Source organism: Spermophilus citellus (assembly GCF_964194105.1).
Source record: "Spermophilus citellus genome assembly, chromosome: 19".
Lineage (NCBI taxonomy): Eukaryota > Metazoa > Chordata > Mammalia > Rodentia > Sciuridae > Spermophilus > Spermophilus citellus.
Window position 1 is genome coordinate 16,836,011 of NC_138201.1, and position 18,292 is coordinate 16,854,302.

Below are 18,292 nucleotides of genomic sequence, written 5' to 3' on the forward strand. Positions count from 1 at the left end.
TCCACTGTTATTTTAAGTTTTACTATTGAAAGTACTGGGGCAGGACCTCGATAGGTTCTTACTGGTCCAATCCTGACTAGAGAACTACTGCTGGACTCTCGTGGAATTTTAAAACTCTAGAAATTTATGCAAAAACTGGAGTTTCCAGTTTGTCTCGAACCACCACAAAAGTTGACAAACCCAGCCCCACATTCCCATAGAAAGAGCAGTCCACTGGAGCAAGGGGTACATTGGCTAATTTTAACAACTATCTGTCTCTTTCTCCAGAGAGAAAAATATTTTTAAAAGGCTCTGGCCTTTAGTACGTGTCTTGGTGTAAATATTCCCCCCAAAGTCTGATCTTGAGTTCCCAAAAGGATCCCTATATTTCTCACCAGCCTGTCCTATCCCTTCTGTCCTTTTACAAGAACTCCTGGGCTTGGTCCAAGTTGTCTTGGACACACTATCCCGATCAGATCATATCTAAAAATCGTTGTTTGGGTACCACATTGTGGGGGAACACTGATGAGCCAGGGCTGATGGAGAAGCCAGCAATGATGAGCTGAGAAACATATCCAAAAACCAGGGTTGACTGCAGTGGGGCTATTCCAACAAGACCTGGGTAGGGGAGAGAGACTCTCAAGCTGCAGAGAGAAGGGAAGACAGGGAAGGAGGCAAGTACCAAATTGGCTGGTGGGGGGAGGCACTTCCATCCCAGGATTCTTGACTCTCAAATTTCAATTTGAATTGCAAATAGCATTAAAATAGCTCACAACATTTCTATGTATATTAAAGGAAAATGTAGATTTCTGAAAGACTCAGAAATATGTGTCTAAAGAAAATATGATGGGTCTGGGGATGTGGCTCAAGCGATAGCGCGCTCGCCCCGCATGCGTGCTGCCCGGGTTTGATCCTCAGCACCACATACAAAGATGTTGTGTCCGCCGAGAACTAAAAAATAAATATTAAAAATTCTCTCTCTCTCTCTCTCTCTCTCTCTCTCTCCTCTCTCACTCTCTCTTTAAAAAAAAAAAATATGATAACTATCCTCCAGTATCTACTGAGCTATTCAACAGAAGAATCTATTTTCAACACCCATTATGCTAATTAACAAGCCATTTTATTTGCCACAGTAGAGATCCATTTCTAACACTTATTATGTGAATTTGATCGATTAAAAAAAACTATAAAAACAGCAGAGGCTTGCAACAGCTGTCTCTGGGGAAGCCTTTCTGATGAAATGCTAGATGTCTATACTGGGATGCAAACTTTGGTTATAGCAACTGCCCACACCTAGAGACTGACTTAAGCCAGTAATACTACCTGGCTTTAGGTTCTATGTTTAATGAAGGGTTTTTTGTTTTGGTTTGGTTTGGTTTGGTTTGGTTTGGTTTTAAGGAAAAAAGAGTAGTGGGAGATGGTATTTTTTTTTTATGGCATTATGCACAAAAGAGAAGCAACTGAAAGCACAAAATATATTACTGGTGGCTGCAATATTTAGAAAAATCAGTAAATTTACTTCTCTTTTGAAAATGCAAAAGGAGGCTTAGGAGGGCTCAGGGGTAACATGCACAAGGCCCGGGGTCTGATCCCAGGCACCATGTAAAAGATAAAAAGGCTACAGACACACCAGCAAAGATACTGTGATTTCCTAGCTTGGACCTTTTGCAACTTCTCTCATGTCAACTGTTCTGGTGACCACTGCATGTGACTGCACTTTACCAAGGGGAAAGAACACATTCAGGTTTTATTCTTGTTTTAATTCTAATCTTCAATTAGGCATCCAACTTCTCCAAGCTTCATTTTCTCTGAGACTTCCCACCCAGCCTCCTTGCCAAGACTCTTGCTGTAAGAATCAAAGGAAAATGTTTTATAAACTACGAAATGGTATCCAATGGAAATTTGCACATTATAAGTAACAAGAGTGATCACTATAATGACTCATTTTTTTCTAATGTTAAATAAATTAATTTCTTAAAGAAAGAAGAACCTTTCACCCCAGTAGCTTTTTTATGCCTGATAAATGTTTAACACCAGTGACTTGGGAGGCTGAAACAGGAGGATCGCAAGTTCAAGGCCAGCCTCAGCAACTTACTGAGGTCCTAAGCAACTGAGACCCCTGTCTCAAATTTAAAAATAAGAAGGGCTAGGGATGTGGCTTAGTGGTTAAGCACCCCTGGGTTCAATACCCAATACCTGTAAAAATAAAAAATGTTTGGGCTGGGGTTGTAGCTCAGCAGTAGAGCAGTTGCCTCACATGTATGAGGCACTGGGTTCGATCCTCAGCACAACATAAAAATAAATAAATAAATAAAGATATTGTGTCCATGTACAACTTAAAAAATATTTTAAAAGAATAAAAAATGTTAATTGAATGCTACCCATACACACTAATGGGGCATGCTTGGAATACGAAAGAGAACAGAACAGGACTCTGATCTTCGATAGGCACAGGATCTAATACAGACTCTCAGAATGTCAGGTACCCAGCAACTGTAGCCATGCTCCTGAGTCCTCCTAGGATGCCTCTGAGGCAGGATTACCTTGCCTCTAAATACTGTGGCTGTGTGGTTTCTCACTACTTAGTGAAGCAGCCCATATCATCTGAACCAAGTTCCTTTCCTTAACTGAGGGACTTACTAGAAAAGAAAAACTCAACACAGAGTGACGTTCTGGGGCAAGGCACTCCAGAGCCATCTGTACCTGTAAGAAGGCAGTTAAACCCGGGGAAGTCAAGGATGGTTCCTGAGGATGAGCTGTCGCCCGTCCTGTGGGTCTGGCCAATCCCAGAGCATTACTATTTTGGAAATGCTACTTCACCGGCAAGGAACACTCTTCCAAATGAAAATGTCTTTGCTGTCTTATTAGTGGTAGGAATAGACATAGAAGTTTTGTGTAGCAGGCTTATATTTTTCAATCAGTAGTTAAGTCTTCCTTGTACTCTTAACTGTAAAGACAAGTAGCAGATTCAGGGCTCCCGTTTCAGAGCCAGGCTGCTTCAGTTCAAAACTGGGTCTTGCCTCTACCAACTGTGTGTGTCTGGGCAAATTATCTGATCTGTAAGCCTCAATTTTCTTTATCTATAAAACAAGACTGATTATCATACCTGGGTTTTGTTTGTTTGGCTATGATGGGAATGGAACCCAGGGCCTCGCACGTGCTAGGCAAGCACTCTACCACTGGGCTACAGCCCTGGCCCCGTGGTACCTGCTTACTAGATAGGGTCACTATGAGAATGAAATGAGACAACATAGCAGCCCTTAAACAGCAGTTCACACAGAGGCTCAAGTACCTAGGACCATGAAAAATTTTTACTTGTGCTATTTCAGTGAAAATCTCCTAAAATCTGCTTAAAAGGCATATTCTGAATCATATGCCTAGAAAATCAACTTGTGCCATATGATTTCAGTGACTGTTTTTTTTTCTTCATCTAATTGGAGAAGGACAGAAACAACCTAATATGAAATTGAGGCATCTGCACTAAGAAAGTCAAATTATGCAACTATGATCTATACAGTGAAATATTTCACAAGAGTATAAAAGATAAAAGTGGTGGGTGGTTGCAACAAAAGACCCAGGGCATCACAAGCGCACATTCAGCCAGGGATGCCTGCTAGCACAACAGAGAGCTGGCTGTGGGAGACTATCAACTGTGGTATCATAGCCAATTTTCATTGGCTATATTTAATTTATAATGCTTACACAGCATCCCCAATCTAAAAAAAAATCAAAATTTTTGAGCAACACAACTTGAAAATCCCACACCTGACCTTTTGTGACAGATGGCAATCACAACCTGGACATGCCTAGCACAATGGCACATGCCTGGGCTTGTGGTCCTAGGTACTGGAGAGGCTCACTTGAGCCCAGGAGTTCAAAACCAGCCTGGGAAGTATGGTGAGAACCCATCTCAAAACAACAAAAACACCGGCACACTAAAAATATTAGCATGAAATTACTTCTGCGAACAAAGGGTAGCGAAATAGATGAATTTCATGTTTCAGCTTGGGTCCCATCCTCAGGATAGCTCATTAGATATATGCAAATATTCCCAAATCTGAAATCCATTTGGTCCTAAGCATTTCAGGTAAAGGATTCTCAACCTGTAAAGCTATAAAAGCACTAGGAGCATGAAGATTACACCCTCTTCTTTGCTCATATAGATTTAAGTAACATCATAATAAAGATAGCCATACTGCGGTTATGTAAGACAATGTTCTCGTGCTTGGGAAACATATGGTGAAATATTTAGGAATAAAGAGGCAAGATATCTCCCACTTACTCTCACACATTTCAGAAAAATCATATGCATATATATTATAGTACAACGTGTATATTGTAGAAAGAATAGTATGATAAAGGAAGTTGGGGGGTGGGGTGAACTATTGGTGAATCCCAATTTTTTTTATATATATATATCCCTAGTCTCTTCTGAGAAGCAACCCCACAGCAACCACTCTCAAGGACGAACCTGTGTGGTAAGCCCCTCTGGAGTTTTAGGACACGAGGATAAAAATCACCCACAGAGGGGAGGGATCAAATTGGTCTCCAAACTATCAGAGTGAAGTCCTTTATGAACACTACAGGGCAGGGGACGCAGCTCTGGGGTCGAGCATTTGCCTGGTACGTGAGAGGTCCCGGGTTCCACCCCAGCCCCGCATCCCAAGACAACAGAAGAAATGAAAACCCACAGAGGAGCTGGAAGAAAAAGAACCCAAAGGCTTCGCTACACCGCACTGATTTTAGATCTAACCTTTCTGAAGTGCAACGTTACAAAACCAGGAGTCCCTGAAAGAAACAGACCAAAAGAACAGCTGTGTTCTCCTCCTGGGCGCTCCTGATGCATCTGTCCCAGGCCCAAGTTGGGGAGGTGGGGGATTTTCAGCCTGATGCACAACAGGAGCCCATCAGGGCTCTTCCCCTCGCTATCAGCAAACCATTCTGCCCAGAACCAAGACTCCGTGCCTGGGTGGGACATCTCTTCCTAGAGCACTGGGAACATGGCATCCTGTCAGTCACCTTCACCCCTCCATTAGCAGCCCTTCCTCTCTGCTCTAAGTCTATACTGTTCCTAGCTTTGAGTCAATGCCCAAGAAAACGGTCACAGCTCCCTCCTGCACCCTGCAGTGTGTCGGGCTGCTGCTGCTGCTGCTCCCGGCCTCCAGGGAAACCCTGACTGAGGAGACCCATCCCCTGCCTATCTGAACACTCTGCTCTGTTTTCATGGTCAGATCTTCCCAGTATGGAAAATAGTGCAGCAAGGAGTAAATTTATCTCATGAAAGACAGATAAACGGAGTCATGTTTTTTCAGACTGTAGGTCTCAACTCATTAGTGGATCAGAAGATCAATGTCATGATGCAAAAATTACCAATTTGAAGCAGGAAGATCGAAAGTTCGAGGCCAACCTCAGCAACTCACTGAGATACAAGCTTGAGTTCCTAGGAATTCTTTACCTGGAAGGATGATGGTCACTGATGCATCATCCACTTTCCAGGAATCTCACCAAACAAGAGTTAGAGAGGTTCTGTGCGCACATGCTACATGCAAAACACCCGCAGCTGTCTCACTGTGTCCTCTCAAGCCATTCTTGTGGCTCCAGCCAGCCTGAGCAGGCTTTTTCTGATCATCTGCATATTCATGAGGCTGGATGAAAAAGCACTAACCCCTCCACTCAAGCCCTCAAGAACAAAGCTGCATTTTCTCACAATGATTTTATCTGTGTGCTATGTTCAGTGCCTACGAACCCAGCTATTCAGGAGGCTGAGGCAGGAAGATTGCTTGAGCCCAGGAGTTTGAGGTCAGGCTGGGCAACAGAACAAGACCCCCTCACAAGGTGGGGAAAAAAGATTTTGATCTAAGGAAAGAAATCTGCAGCACAAGATCTTATCATCCAGAAGATACATGAACTAAATTACCGAAAAATAAAAGTGCTGTGTAAACATCACAAGAAAATGAGGTCTGGTGTTAATGACCGCACTAAGGTATTGTTCTGATATTGGTATGAAATGCCCTGGTCTCTGTTTTGATCAATTTTTACTATTTAAATAAATAAAGCTGGAAAAAGTCAGGGACTTGCTAGCACCGGCATGAAGGATCACTGACAGATTCCTCCTGCACAGGGAATGAGAACAACCTGGAGTTGGATTTTCATTCGGTACCTTCCAGGATGCACGCTGATGAAATCAATGTCTCATGAGCAGTGAGATGATTATTTTAAGTAAATTTATTCCTTCTAGGCCACTCAGATAAGCAACGATTGAGTTACTCCAAAACTACCCTTTCATGATTTACCTTAGCTCTGCAGTGCACTGTTGGGGATTCTTTCTTTTATTCGCAGCTAGTAGACATTTTGAAGCCTTAAGGCCATCGGGTATTAGAGACTCAAGTCATAATGGGTACTGTTCACTTCAAAAGGCTTGAACAATGACATCCTCAAAAATGCCCAAGTTTTTCGTTCTCCAGGAGCCAAAGAAAAGTAAAGAGAATCATTTGGGGTCATTTAGATGCATTGAGAAGCTGATCTCAAGGAATAGAACATTTTTGTGTTCGTAATAAGACACCCAAATCAGATTACAGACACAAGGCTCTTTGGAAGTGTTGGGGAGAATGTTAACAGCCCCTAAAGTTTAAGAGCAATTTATAACAAAAGCCAAAATAGAATGAATCTAGGACAGAGAAATCTGAGTCAGGTTCAACTTGTCCAGAGAAGTCAAAGAAATCTACTGGAAGACACTGAACTTCATGTTCAGATTTAGAAATTATAGAATTGGCACAAGCTTATACTATGGTATATTATTATTGGTTTTTTTGGGTTTGTTTTTTTTCCTGGTACCAGGGATTGAACTCAGGGGCACTCAGCCACTGAGCCACATCCTCAGCTCTATTTTGTATTTTATTTATTTATAGACAGGGTCTCACTGAGCTGCTAATCACCTCGTGGTTGCTGAACTCGCAATCCTCCTGTCTCAGCCTCTGGGATTACAGACATGTGCCACTGTGCCCGGCTATTATTATTGTATTAGAATTCTGAATTTAACAGTGGTATACAGAACTTGACAGTAGGAAAGATGGGGCCCAGGGACAGCAATATGGCTCAGTGGTTGAGCACCTGCTTAGCATCCCCAAGGCCCTGGGTTCCATCCTCAGCACAAGAAAAAAAAACAATGTTGCCAACATGTTAAGAATAATAATTACAGATATCACTGAACTTCTTTTCCCTCTTTTTCCAAGTCAAAAATGATCCCGAGGGCTGGGGTCGTGGCTCAGCAGTAGAGCACTCACCTAGCATGTGTGAAGCCCTGGGTTTGATCCTCAGCATCACATAAAAATAAGTAAATAAAATAAAGGTATTGTGTCTACCTACAACTAAAAAATACAGATTAAAAAAAAATAATCCTGAAGAGCTGAAACCATGGACAGAGGGATTCCAGGAACTTGCCACTCCATTCCTGAACCAAATGAAGTCACCAGAGGTATAGGAAGAAGGTTCCAGAGGAAAGTCAACCCTCTGATTATTCTGGCTTTGCATGTGTATTTATCTGTATTCTGCAAAAACACTACTAGGATGGGTAAAACTCAGTCTTCTCTCCCTTGTCAGTCTTTGTCATTTTCTCTGAAAATGGCTCTCCCACATAGACGGTCTCCTTCTCTATATACTCGAAAGATAAAGCTTATGAATAATATGTTTATAAGCTCCAGGAGTGGAAGGACGGTACCTTCTTCATCTTTATCATCCCTTAAATATATATAAATGTTCAATCATCATTTACAGGCCAGGTGCAGTGGAGCAATGCCTATAATCCCAGCAACTCAGGAGGCTGAGATAAGAGGATGGCAAGTTTGAGGCTAACCTCATCGATTCACTGAGGCCCTCAGTAACTTAGCAAGGTCCCATTTCAAAATAAAAAAAACAAAGAGTTGGGAATGTGGTAAATCTCAATGGTAAAGGATCTTTGGGATCAATTCCCAGTTTAAAAAAAAAAAAAAAAAATCATTCATACGACTGAAACAAAGTGATCCCGAAGCTGAACTTCAGGAGAGAAACTGAAAAGGAAAAGAAAGGGGGAGAGAAGAAAGTTTTTACTCCCCACACTCAAGGTTTTATACCAACAGCCACCCTGAGGTCGTTATTTCTATCTTTCACCTTTATAAACAGTATCTTGCTTCACAGACCCTAACTACATTTGGACAAAATACTCTCCAAACTTCTAAATTAAGCATGTTAATGTTCAACAAAGTCTGTAAAGAACTATCCAAGTCAGTCACATGTATTGTGACCTCAGAGGCATAAAGAGGGTTTTTTGTTGCTGAGATAGATAATAGCCTTCAGCCACCTCTCCCTAGCTCAGAGTCCCTGGGAATGACACTTACATCCATGGGCTTCAATTTCCTGAGTAAGGGATAATTATACCTCACCAAAAGGCAGTTACAGCCTCCCAACAATCAAAGGCTAACTAGATGTGAATTATATAAGAGGCTAGAAAAAAATCCTTAATGACTACTTCAGCCAGTTACTACTCCAATGACAATCTTGTGTGAAGAGTGGTAATGGGGAGATGGTGGGGGGAGACATACCAATAATATTAAAAAAAATTCCATCAGAGGATCAACAAGGAGTGGGGAGAGAAGCCTAAAAGCTAAGGCTGGTACCGTACACACAACAGCTCATTTGATCTCACAACCCTTTATAAGCATGGATTCTTTTTTCACATTACTACTGAGGAAACTGGGGTGTAGAAAGCAAGTCTAACAGCCAGCAACTGGACAGATCTGACATTTCAAGCACATGTTCTTCACAGCCTGCTAGTCCGTTAACAACCCAACTAGAAAGTAGCTCATCTTTGAGACTGTATAATATGTAGCAGTTCAACCTTGAGTTTTTGGGGTTTTGTTCTTAATATTTTAGTGCTTAAGTCTGGAGATGTGGCTTGGGCTCAGTGCAAAGTGCTTGCCCACCATACAAAGGACCTGGGTCCAATCCCCAGTATGACCAAAAAAAAAGAAGAAGAAGAAGAAAAGTTTCTTGGCCAGACACAGTGGAACACATTTATAATACCAGCGGTTTGGGAGGCTGAGGCAGGAGGATGGCAAGTTCAAAGCCAGCTTCAGCAACTAAGTGAGCAACTTAGCAAGACTTCTGTCTCTAAATAAATATTAAAAGGCCTAGGGACAAGGCTCAGTGGTTGAGTTCCCTTAGGTTCAATCTTGGTACCAAAAAAAAAAAAAAAAGAATACTTGACCTGTAGCTCAGTGGTAGAGCACTTGCTTAGCACATGTGAGCCCCGAGTTCTAGTCCCCACAAGAGAAAAAAAAAAGTTCTGTTACTTGCAAATAAAAATAAGGATGCCAAGCTGGTATACTGAGGAAAACAACCAAAATCAACAGCATATAGTCACAAAGCCACATGGAGAAGCACATCATTTCAATATGACGCAAGAGACAAGAAGCATGGGTAAAATATACTTGAAATAGATTTTTAAGGGGGAAAAAAAGATTCCTGACTTACGTTTTTCATCATCAGCATGGACCAGAGATGCTGCCCTGGACAACACATCCAACGGTGTCTCCATTCCTGGTTGAGCCTAAAAGGAAAATAGAGAGGTGAGGTGGGGGGAAATAAGGAATTTAAACAGAACCCAAAAGACTTTTAGAATTCTAGTAGTTAGCAGGACTGGGAGTGTAGCTCAGAGAATGTACTTAGCATGAATGAGGCCCTGGGTTCCATGCCCATCAACAGAATAGGAAAAAATAAATAAAACTCTAGCAATCAATAAAGAACAGTTCCTCCAGTAAATACATATCACTGTTCCAAGGATGAAATCCTTTCATCTGAAGAAACACAAAGGTCCGGTTCAGGAACAGAGAAAAGGGTTAAATTCCATGCTATCTACCAAGCTCAAGTTTGCCAACTCCAGGAAGCAGCTCATGTAAGTACTAAAAAGAGGAATACTGTGAACATTCATGCCCATGTTATTTGTCTTATAAATGTTTATGCGTGTGTGTAATGTGTCTGTACAGACATAACCAACAATAAATAGCTTTCAGAACAAAGGCTGTCTGTGAACACAGCATTACTGCCAGCCTGTGATTTTTGTGGTGGTGGTGATGGTTAGCAGCGGTAGTTGTTGGTTTATTAGTTTCCCAGAAATGACTAAGATTGAACCATCTTGTTCTCTCACCTCCCTAGCTGAGGGGCTACTGTAGACCCTCTTGGGGCAGTAACCAGGGCACCTGCATGACCACACAGGTGTCACTTCACATCTGCAGCATGTTCCTGAAAAGTGGTGTGAGAATCCCACTGGCTAATTAAATGGACTTAAATCCATTAGGATTTTTATTTTTCCTCATGATGTTGGAGACAGAACCCAGGGCCTTGTGCATGCTAGGCAAGCACTCTACTTCAGAGCTATGTCTCCAGCCCAGGAATGTTTAATTTTAAATGTTACAATTTATAGTACATATTGTACTATCATCAATCACTTTATGTAGCACCACAGATTTTATGTTTCTCTGCAGTGCTGTGGGTTGAGCCCAGGCCCTCAGTGGAACCCTTGTCTTGCATGCTAGGCAAGCAGTCTACCACTGAGTTACACCCCCAGCCCACAGCACCACATTTTTTTTTAATAAGACTGGATTTTTAGTTAACTCTGCTTCCTGCTAGGCATGGTGGCACATATCTGTAATCCCAGTGGCTCCAGAAGCTGAGGCAGGAGGATTTCAAGTTCAAAGCCAGCCTCAGCAACTTAGCAAGACCCTGCCTCAAAATAAAACATTAGAATGGCTGGAGATGCTGTTACCTAAAAAGCAAAAACTGCATAAGATTTCAAGGTGGAAGAAACCCCTAGAAAACTAGATTGCTTTTGCTCAGCTTCCCTTTTCCAGATTATTTAAACACACGGTTATTAAGGAAACATATACATCCTATTAATTCAACAACTGAGGAAAACCCATTCTTAACTGTACCCTCATTCAATAAACATGGACTACCTAAAGGAAGGACTAACAAAGCCCAGTTGCCTTCAAAGAAGGTTCCATCTGCAGAGCAGGTATGTATGTAAGAAACGTGATTCACGGCTGTGTTTTTCAAAGCATTTTGTACTGCATGCTTATATTTGGTAAGAATAAAAATGTTTTCCTATGGTAAATTTGGGGAACCCTGCAGCAAATCAAGTTAAACAGCATATTTTCTTGCATGTGCCCTATGCGGGGGACAAAGGCAGTGAAGCTGGTAGCTTTATGTACACAAAATCACTCAGCTTCACTGGCCCTTCTTTGAACCTAAAGTATCTCTTGGGGAACACTTAAGGCAATATTAGGCTGCGGCAAAATGTGCCAAGGGCCAAAATGGGACTGCAAACAAAGTCCTAGAGAAATACAGATGAATTCTGAAAGGCTTTGCAGAAGAAAGGGAACCACAGCTCAGCCTCTGAAGAATGAATACAGAAGTACAGGTTGACAGCCCCAATCTAAAATCCAAAATGCTCCCAACTGATATTTTTTGAGCACCAACATAATGCCACCTGTGCAAATCTCCACACCTGACAATCATGTGATGGGTCACAGCCGAAATGCAGGTGCACAAAAAATATTGTACAAAATGATCTTCATACCATGTGCACATGGCAAAGGACAGCAGGTATTGATGGAATCTGGCCTTGATTTTATAGGTGTGACGGATCCACTGAAATCTCTGAGCAGACAAATAACTTAATGACACAGTCTATGCAAATTGTTCTGGAAGCACTATGCAGAACTGAGCAGAGCCTGAGAAGCTAAAAGCAGGTGGATGGATACAAAAAGCAAGCTATAAAAGCCCCAGGGATGCAGAAGGCGATGAGTACTTGACGGGGAGAAGGGATGAAAGAAAACTGCAGAGGAGATATAACTGATGGCTCTTGGCAGGTTTCCCATGGGAGAGGGATGTCAAAGAAGAAGGAATGGACCTGTAATCCCAGCAACTCAGGAGGCTGAGGCAGGAGTATCACTAAGTTGCCTGGGCAACTTAGCAAGGCCCTGTCTCAAAATAAAAAGGGCTGGGGGTGTATCGTAGTGGTAAAGCAACCCTGGATTCAGTCCCCAGTGCCAGGGTGTTGTGGGCGGTGGGGTCTTGTGATTCTGAGCAAAGAATTACTGATAAGCATTCTATTCCACAATATTGAAGTCCACGACTTCGTATGGGGAGCAGGGGGACCAGGGACTGAACTCAGGGACACTCAACCACTGAGCCACATCCCCAACCATATTTTATATTTTATTTAGAGACAGGGTCTCACTGAGTTGCTTAGCACCTCGCTTTTGTTGAAGCTGGCTTTGAACTCACGATCCTCCTGCCTCAGCCTCCCAAGCCTCTGGGATTACAAGCATGCACCACCACACCTGGCTCACAATTTCTTAAATAATCCCCCCTCAAGTCAAAGGATAATGCTTTCAAAATTCTAAACCCAAATGGACATATATACTAACATATGCCTTAAATGAGGCAAAATTATGCACAGAAGCAAAATATCCAACCATAAATGCATCAAATGATACAAAGAAGTAGACCTAGAATTCTGGCATAAGAGATCAGATATTTAAATTTACTCAGATACTCTGAAATCTAAACCCTCAAGCAACTTACATTCAAAATAGGTAGGTAAGAGATTAGTTATTTAAGGTTCATCCTCAAGATACCTTCCATCTACTTATCTATGAAGCATACCAGTTTTTAATTTTCCAATTAATTCTGGATTCAGAAAATTGTCTGGGAAAGGTTTAAAAAAAAAAAAAAGATATGCCAAGCATGGTGGCACACACCTATAATCCCAGAGACTTGGGAGGCTGAGGCAGGAGGACCATAAGTTTGAAGCCAGTCAAGGCCTTGTTTCAAAGTAAAAAAAAAAAAAAAAAAAAAAGTGCTAGGGATGTGGCTTAATGATAGAGCACCCTTGGGTTAAGCCCTCAGTACCAATATAAAAAAAAATTTTTTTAAGAAAGAAATAGAAGATATAATCTCTGATTTCAAGATGTGATGATCTTCTTCATGAAACAAGTCTATAGGACAGAATAATGATAGGGATATTTAAAAAGACAATAATAGGGACAGGGAGTGTGGCTTAGTGGTAAAGTACTTGCCTAGCATCAAGACAAGCGTTCAATCCCCAGGACCACAAAAAATAAGACAAAAATAAAATGAAAGAGATAATAAAAGAAAGTATAACTTAAAATTAAAGTGTGTATTTTGTGATAAAGGAGAGATCAATGTTAGCCAAAGTGCTGCTCTTATGAACATCTAGTTTTCATATGTCTAGGGCTGGGAGGGGGGGGAGTATGTTCCAAAAAGCCATTTCACAGGTTTCCTTCCCCAGCTTCCCTCCTCCAGAATGACACTGTCTGTCCTCCATGACCTCCCCCCTACCTACTTGATTGCTGCTTGTGTATTTCCGGGTTTCGAGGACCCTGTCTTATCCACAGGATAGTCACACTGGGTCAACGGTCTGAGGAAAGGCCGAGAGAGATAGGAATGAGCACCTGGGACAGGCAGCCTGAGCCCCGCCTGCTTAGAACTGAGCACCTAAGTGAGGAAGAGTGAGAAGCCAAGTCTGGGTGAGTGTGATATAGTGGGTGAACTTGGGCAAGAGCTAGAGGCTGGCCAGGCAGGTGGTACACTTACCCTCAGGTCCTGAGCCCACCCGTGACAGGAAATTAATGCTACTTCTTTGGCTTAGAAGTTCTGCCTAGGAAGGTCTGACCTGAAGGGGTCAAGTGAGGAGTTAGTAGAGGCTTCTGTAGGGAGCAGGTGTGAGATAAGGGCAGCAGAGGCTGGTCCAATAACACAGGTGGGAGGTAAAGGTCAGGGACCAGGCATTATCTAGCCACAAAAGTACTAAGCAAATAGAGGTGGAAGATAACAGCAATTTTACAAAAAAGGTCTTCTGAGTTTTACATGATGTACAATATTCACAGCTCAATAAAATATATTGACAATGTGGGCGTAGTGGGGCACTACAGCATTTGATGGAGGGTCACACTACATTGAGAAGCCAATCAGCATTATGGCTATTTATTTAAGAGTGTTATCTCTGGACACCTGTTTGACATTGGGCTTAGCTACTTCCCAACTGTGTGACTTTGGGAAGTGACTTTACCTCTGTAGTGTCCGTTTTGTCATGTGAAAATGGGGAAATCCCTACCTGCTCTCTCAGAGTGCTCTAAGAAGTGAGGAGACTTTCTAGGTATTAAAATAACTTTTGTTGGAACAAAAATATACGCCTAGTATGTTAAATAGATTGCAAAGGACGGTAAATGTTGGGAAAAAAAGGATGAGGCATTGACCACTGCTGCAGATACAGAAGTCTGGAAAGATTTCCCTGAAGAGATGAATGTAGGGGGAAACCCAAAACGATAAGAGGTACTGCTTTAGTCAGCTTTTTCACTGCTGTGACCGAAAGACCTAATAAGAACAACTTTAGGGGAGAAAAAGTTTATTTGAGGGCTCACAGTTTTAGAGGTCGAAGTCCACACCCAGCCAGATCCATTCCCTGGGCTCAAGGTGAGGCAGAACGTGATGGTGAAGAGTGGTGGAAGAAAGCGGCTCACAGGATGACCAGGAAACAGAGAGACAGACTCTACTCACCAGATACAATATATATAACCCGGGCTAGGGCTGGGGCTCAGCGGTAGCACACTTGCCTGGCATGTGTGAGGCAGTGGGTTCAATTCTAAGCTCCGCATATAAATAAATAAATGTCTATCAACAACTAAAAAAATATTTTAAAAATATATTTATAATCCAAAGGCATACCCTACCTGTCTTTGGTTACCATTCAGTTAATCCCCATCAGGGGATTAATCCTCTCACTGTGTTAAGGCACTCAGAACCCAATCATTTCACTTCTGAATGTTCTTGCCTTGTCTCACACATGAGCTTTTGGGGGACATCTAATATCTAAACTATAACAGGTATCAGCCAGGAAGAGAGAAGAAAGGGTGTAAGAAGGGTACAATAATACTGAAGTTTTACTAAAGTGTTGAAAAGCCCTTCAATGGTCTGACTGGTTCAAGCTCAGGAGCAACGTGACATGTCTGGTTTATTACATCCTTCCTGAACCACAAATTATCCTTGACCTTTTGTAAAAGATTATGCAGTGTGTGCAAGGTAGACCTAAGGATATCCCAATAACATCAATTTCTTTATGTGCTTTTTTTTTTTTTTGGTAGTTGTAGATGGACAGCATGCCTTTAATTGTTTATTTTCATGTGGTGCCGAGGATTGAACCCAGTGCCTCACACACGCAAGGCAAACACTCTACTACCAAGCTACAACCCCACCAGCCCTCTGTGCTGTTTTTTGTTATAATTTAGCGATAACCAAAAATAAGATACCTTGACTTGTGAACACCAAGAATATAACAGTACTAAAGAGAAACAAACATGATTCTAGAAAAAGACAGGAAGTGCCCAGTGGCAGTGCTCCTCTGTATTGCAAACCCATTTCTGGGTTCACCTTTATTCACGGTGGTGCTCAAACACGATCATAACTCACCATGAATACAACATGCACTGTCTACCGTGTGTTCTTAGGCAATGGTCATACATTTTGACTTACCAGCCCACTTTCCTTTCCTAAGACTGTCTGATCCCCCAGATAATATGCTCCTCCAAAAGCTTAAGGTTGAGACTTAGGGAAGAAGAGGTAGCAATTCCAAAACTACTAAAATTTAGATGTATTCAGCACTAATACTAAGGTCAGCTATAAATTTGCACACCATTACTTTGGTGTTCTATAAAGAACTGTGGCCATTTTGGTCAATGAGGGGATAAGAGTGCCTGTCTTAAAACAAAAATTATGGAGTGCATTAGATTATATTTTTTCAAGCAACGGAACAGAATTTCAATATACGTGATGGAAGTTTTCCACAAAGATTTCTAAGATGGAAGTTACAGCAGTAGGCATGCCTCGGGCCATGGGTCCCCAGTAACAGCGGCCACTTGCTTTGCTAATTCAGCAAGGAGTTTGAGAATATAAAGCAACCTCTCTGGCTAGAGTTGGACACCAGTGGGAGGTGGGGACGGGAGGAATTCCATTCAAACTACCAGATGTTCCTGTCCCACTGTCACTTGGCCAAATGTCAGAAACACAATGGCATCAATCGCTCTTCTGAGTCACCTGATGGTCTCTCCAACTTCCAGAAGCATGCTATTAAACAGCCCTAATTTCTGGTGGCCCTCCTACATCACCAGTCCAGACTCCATTCCCCTCCCCATCAGGACACTCCCTGGACGAACCAACTTGGCCTTGGCTAATACCTTTCAATGGTATAAACCATCATACCATGAAACAGGGTGTACGGCCCTTTTGGCTGACAAGAATTGAGGCCTCCACTAAATAGCTCCTATTTCTATTAAACACTCTGTTTAGATGTTACAGATAAACAAAGGCAAAATCCTTGCCCCTGAGCAACTAACACCAATGTGGACCATACCGTGGTGAATTTGGTTGGCCAACAGCCTCAGCGAGAAGGTAACTAAAATGAAAACAAAGACCAAACTGTCACCAGATTTTGGTGGTCACAGGCGAGCATGGCTCTTGTAGCTTTAACATCCTCCCATTTCTTCCCCAAAGTGTGTCCAAATGATGTTCCACCAACTTCCTGTGACATTCTTCCTATTCACATGCAACTCTCAAACCATTCCTCTCTGCTCTTCTTGCTAAAAATGTCTCATCTGTGTTATTTCTCTTCTCACGCTTTACCATCTGTTAAATAAATATAGCCAGGATGCCGCATCAGAAATCCCCTGTGAGCCCCACTATAATACTTTCACCTACTCAATCAACAATTAACCACTGAATGCCTATTTCATTCCAGGTTTTGGGTTGATGTCTGACATTAGCTGTATGGAAACTGAACCTCTCTTGGTCTTAGGTTCCTTAAAGTAAATAATAACAACACTGCCTAACCCTCCTACCATCACAAACTTGTCCTGCGGATTAAACGACACAACTTAAGCTGTTATAAATCAAGGTAAGACACAGATCTGTCACCCTACCTCTACCAACACTACACACATGTGTAGCGCATACTTTTTCAAAACACACATAACTGACCTCACTGGATTCTCACAAACTGCGAGTTAGACCAAATGGACAAAGAACACTGTTCTTATTGTGCTCCAGATGAAAAAACCAAGGTGCCAAGAACATAAGTGACTTCCTCAAGAAGCTAAGACTAGAATCTAAGCCTCTGACCCACAATACAATGCTATTCTTCCTACACCTTGTTTTCAGATTTTTATTTTAAATACATTTTCATTGGTACATAAAACCATAAAAACTGAACAAATCTACGGTGTACCACTTGATGTTCTGATATAAAACTGTGCAATGTTTAAATGAGGGTAAATTTATCTCTCATTTTTTCATTTCTTTATCGTGAAAACATCCAAAATCCTTTCATCTAATTTTTTGAAATATATAGTACATTATTGTTACCTAAGGTCAACCTACTGTGAAAATCAGAACTTCCTGCTCCCAGCTAATGGTAACTGAGTACCCACTGGTTAAGATTTCCTTACCCTTCTCTCACCCATCTTTACTCTCCCCCACCCCACCGCCTTTGTTGGTACCAGGGATTGAACCCAGGGCACTTAAACCACTGAGCCACATTCTCAGTCCTTTTTAGTTTTTTATTTTGAGGCAGGGTCTCACTAAGTTGCTGAGGCTGGCTTAGAACTTGCAATCCTGCTTCAGCTTCCCAAATCGCTGGGATTACAAGTGTGCGCCAATGCATCCAGCTCTACTTTTACTATTTTTAAGTAAAAATCAGCATGATTAGTTTGAATCATGAATAGTTTTTGGAAACAAGTGCAATTTTTTAAAGTTATCTAAGAAAACCTTCCCTCAGTTACCAAGACTTCCAGACCTGTGCTATTCCCTGTACCTTGAGATGTATATCAAGCAATAATGTAAAGGCTTCTACAGCGGGCACAGGGGAACAAGCTCTTCTCTGGAACATGATAACCCTGCCATATTTTTTTTTTCTTTTAATTACAAGCAGGCAGGGGGCCACAGCAATAGTAACCAAAGCAGGAAAGAAAAATAGCTGATGGAGAGATGAGGATGAATGACCACACCACTGGCCACAAATGTCAGAGCCCTCAGGATCCCTGGGGCTGCAGCAAAGGCAGAATCAAGTCAAAGTCCAAAGAACTCAGGCTCCGAGGACAGGCTCTGTGTGAAGAAGAAGGGTGATGCCTGCTTAGTCACACTCAAGAAAACCTGTTGTTACGCTCCAACAGGGGATAACAGTTCAAAGCTGCACCTGGGTACTTGG

The 18,292-nt window shown here is 42.0% G+C and overlaps 1 protein-coding gene across 3 annotated transcripts in view; it reads right to left on the reverse strand.

Annotated features, from left to right (window-relative positions):
• Positions 1 to 18,292, reverse strand: part of VGLL4 (vestigial like family member 4) — a 135,589-nt gene that overhangs the window by 110,713 nt on the left and 6,584 nt on the right. For 2 of the 3 annotated variants that reach the window (XM_081276208.1, XM_081276210.1), the window contains exon 2: positions 9,487 to 9,562. In XM_081276208.1, the coding sequence (XP_081132334.1) occupies positions 9,487 to 9,562 (76 nt within the window). Of the gene's footprint in view, positions 1 to 9,486; positions 9,563 to 13,632; positions 13,639 to 18,292 lie in introns of those variants that run through there. The other variant, XM_081276211.1, reaches the window with a different exon arrangement.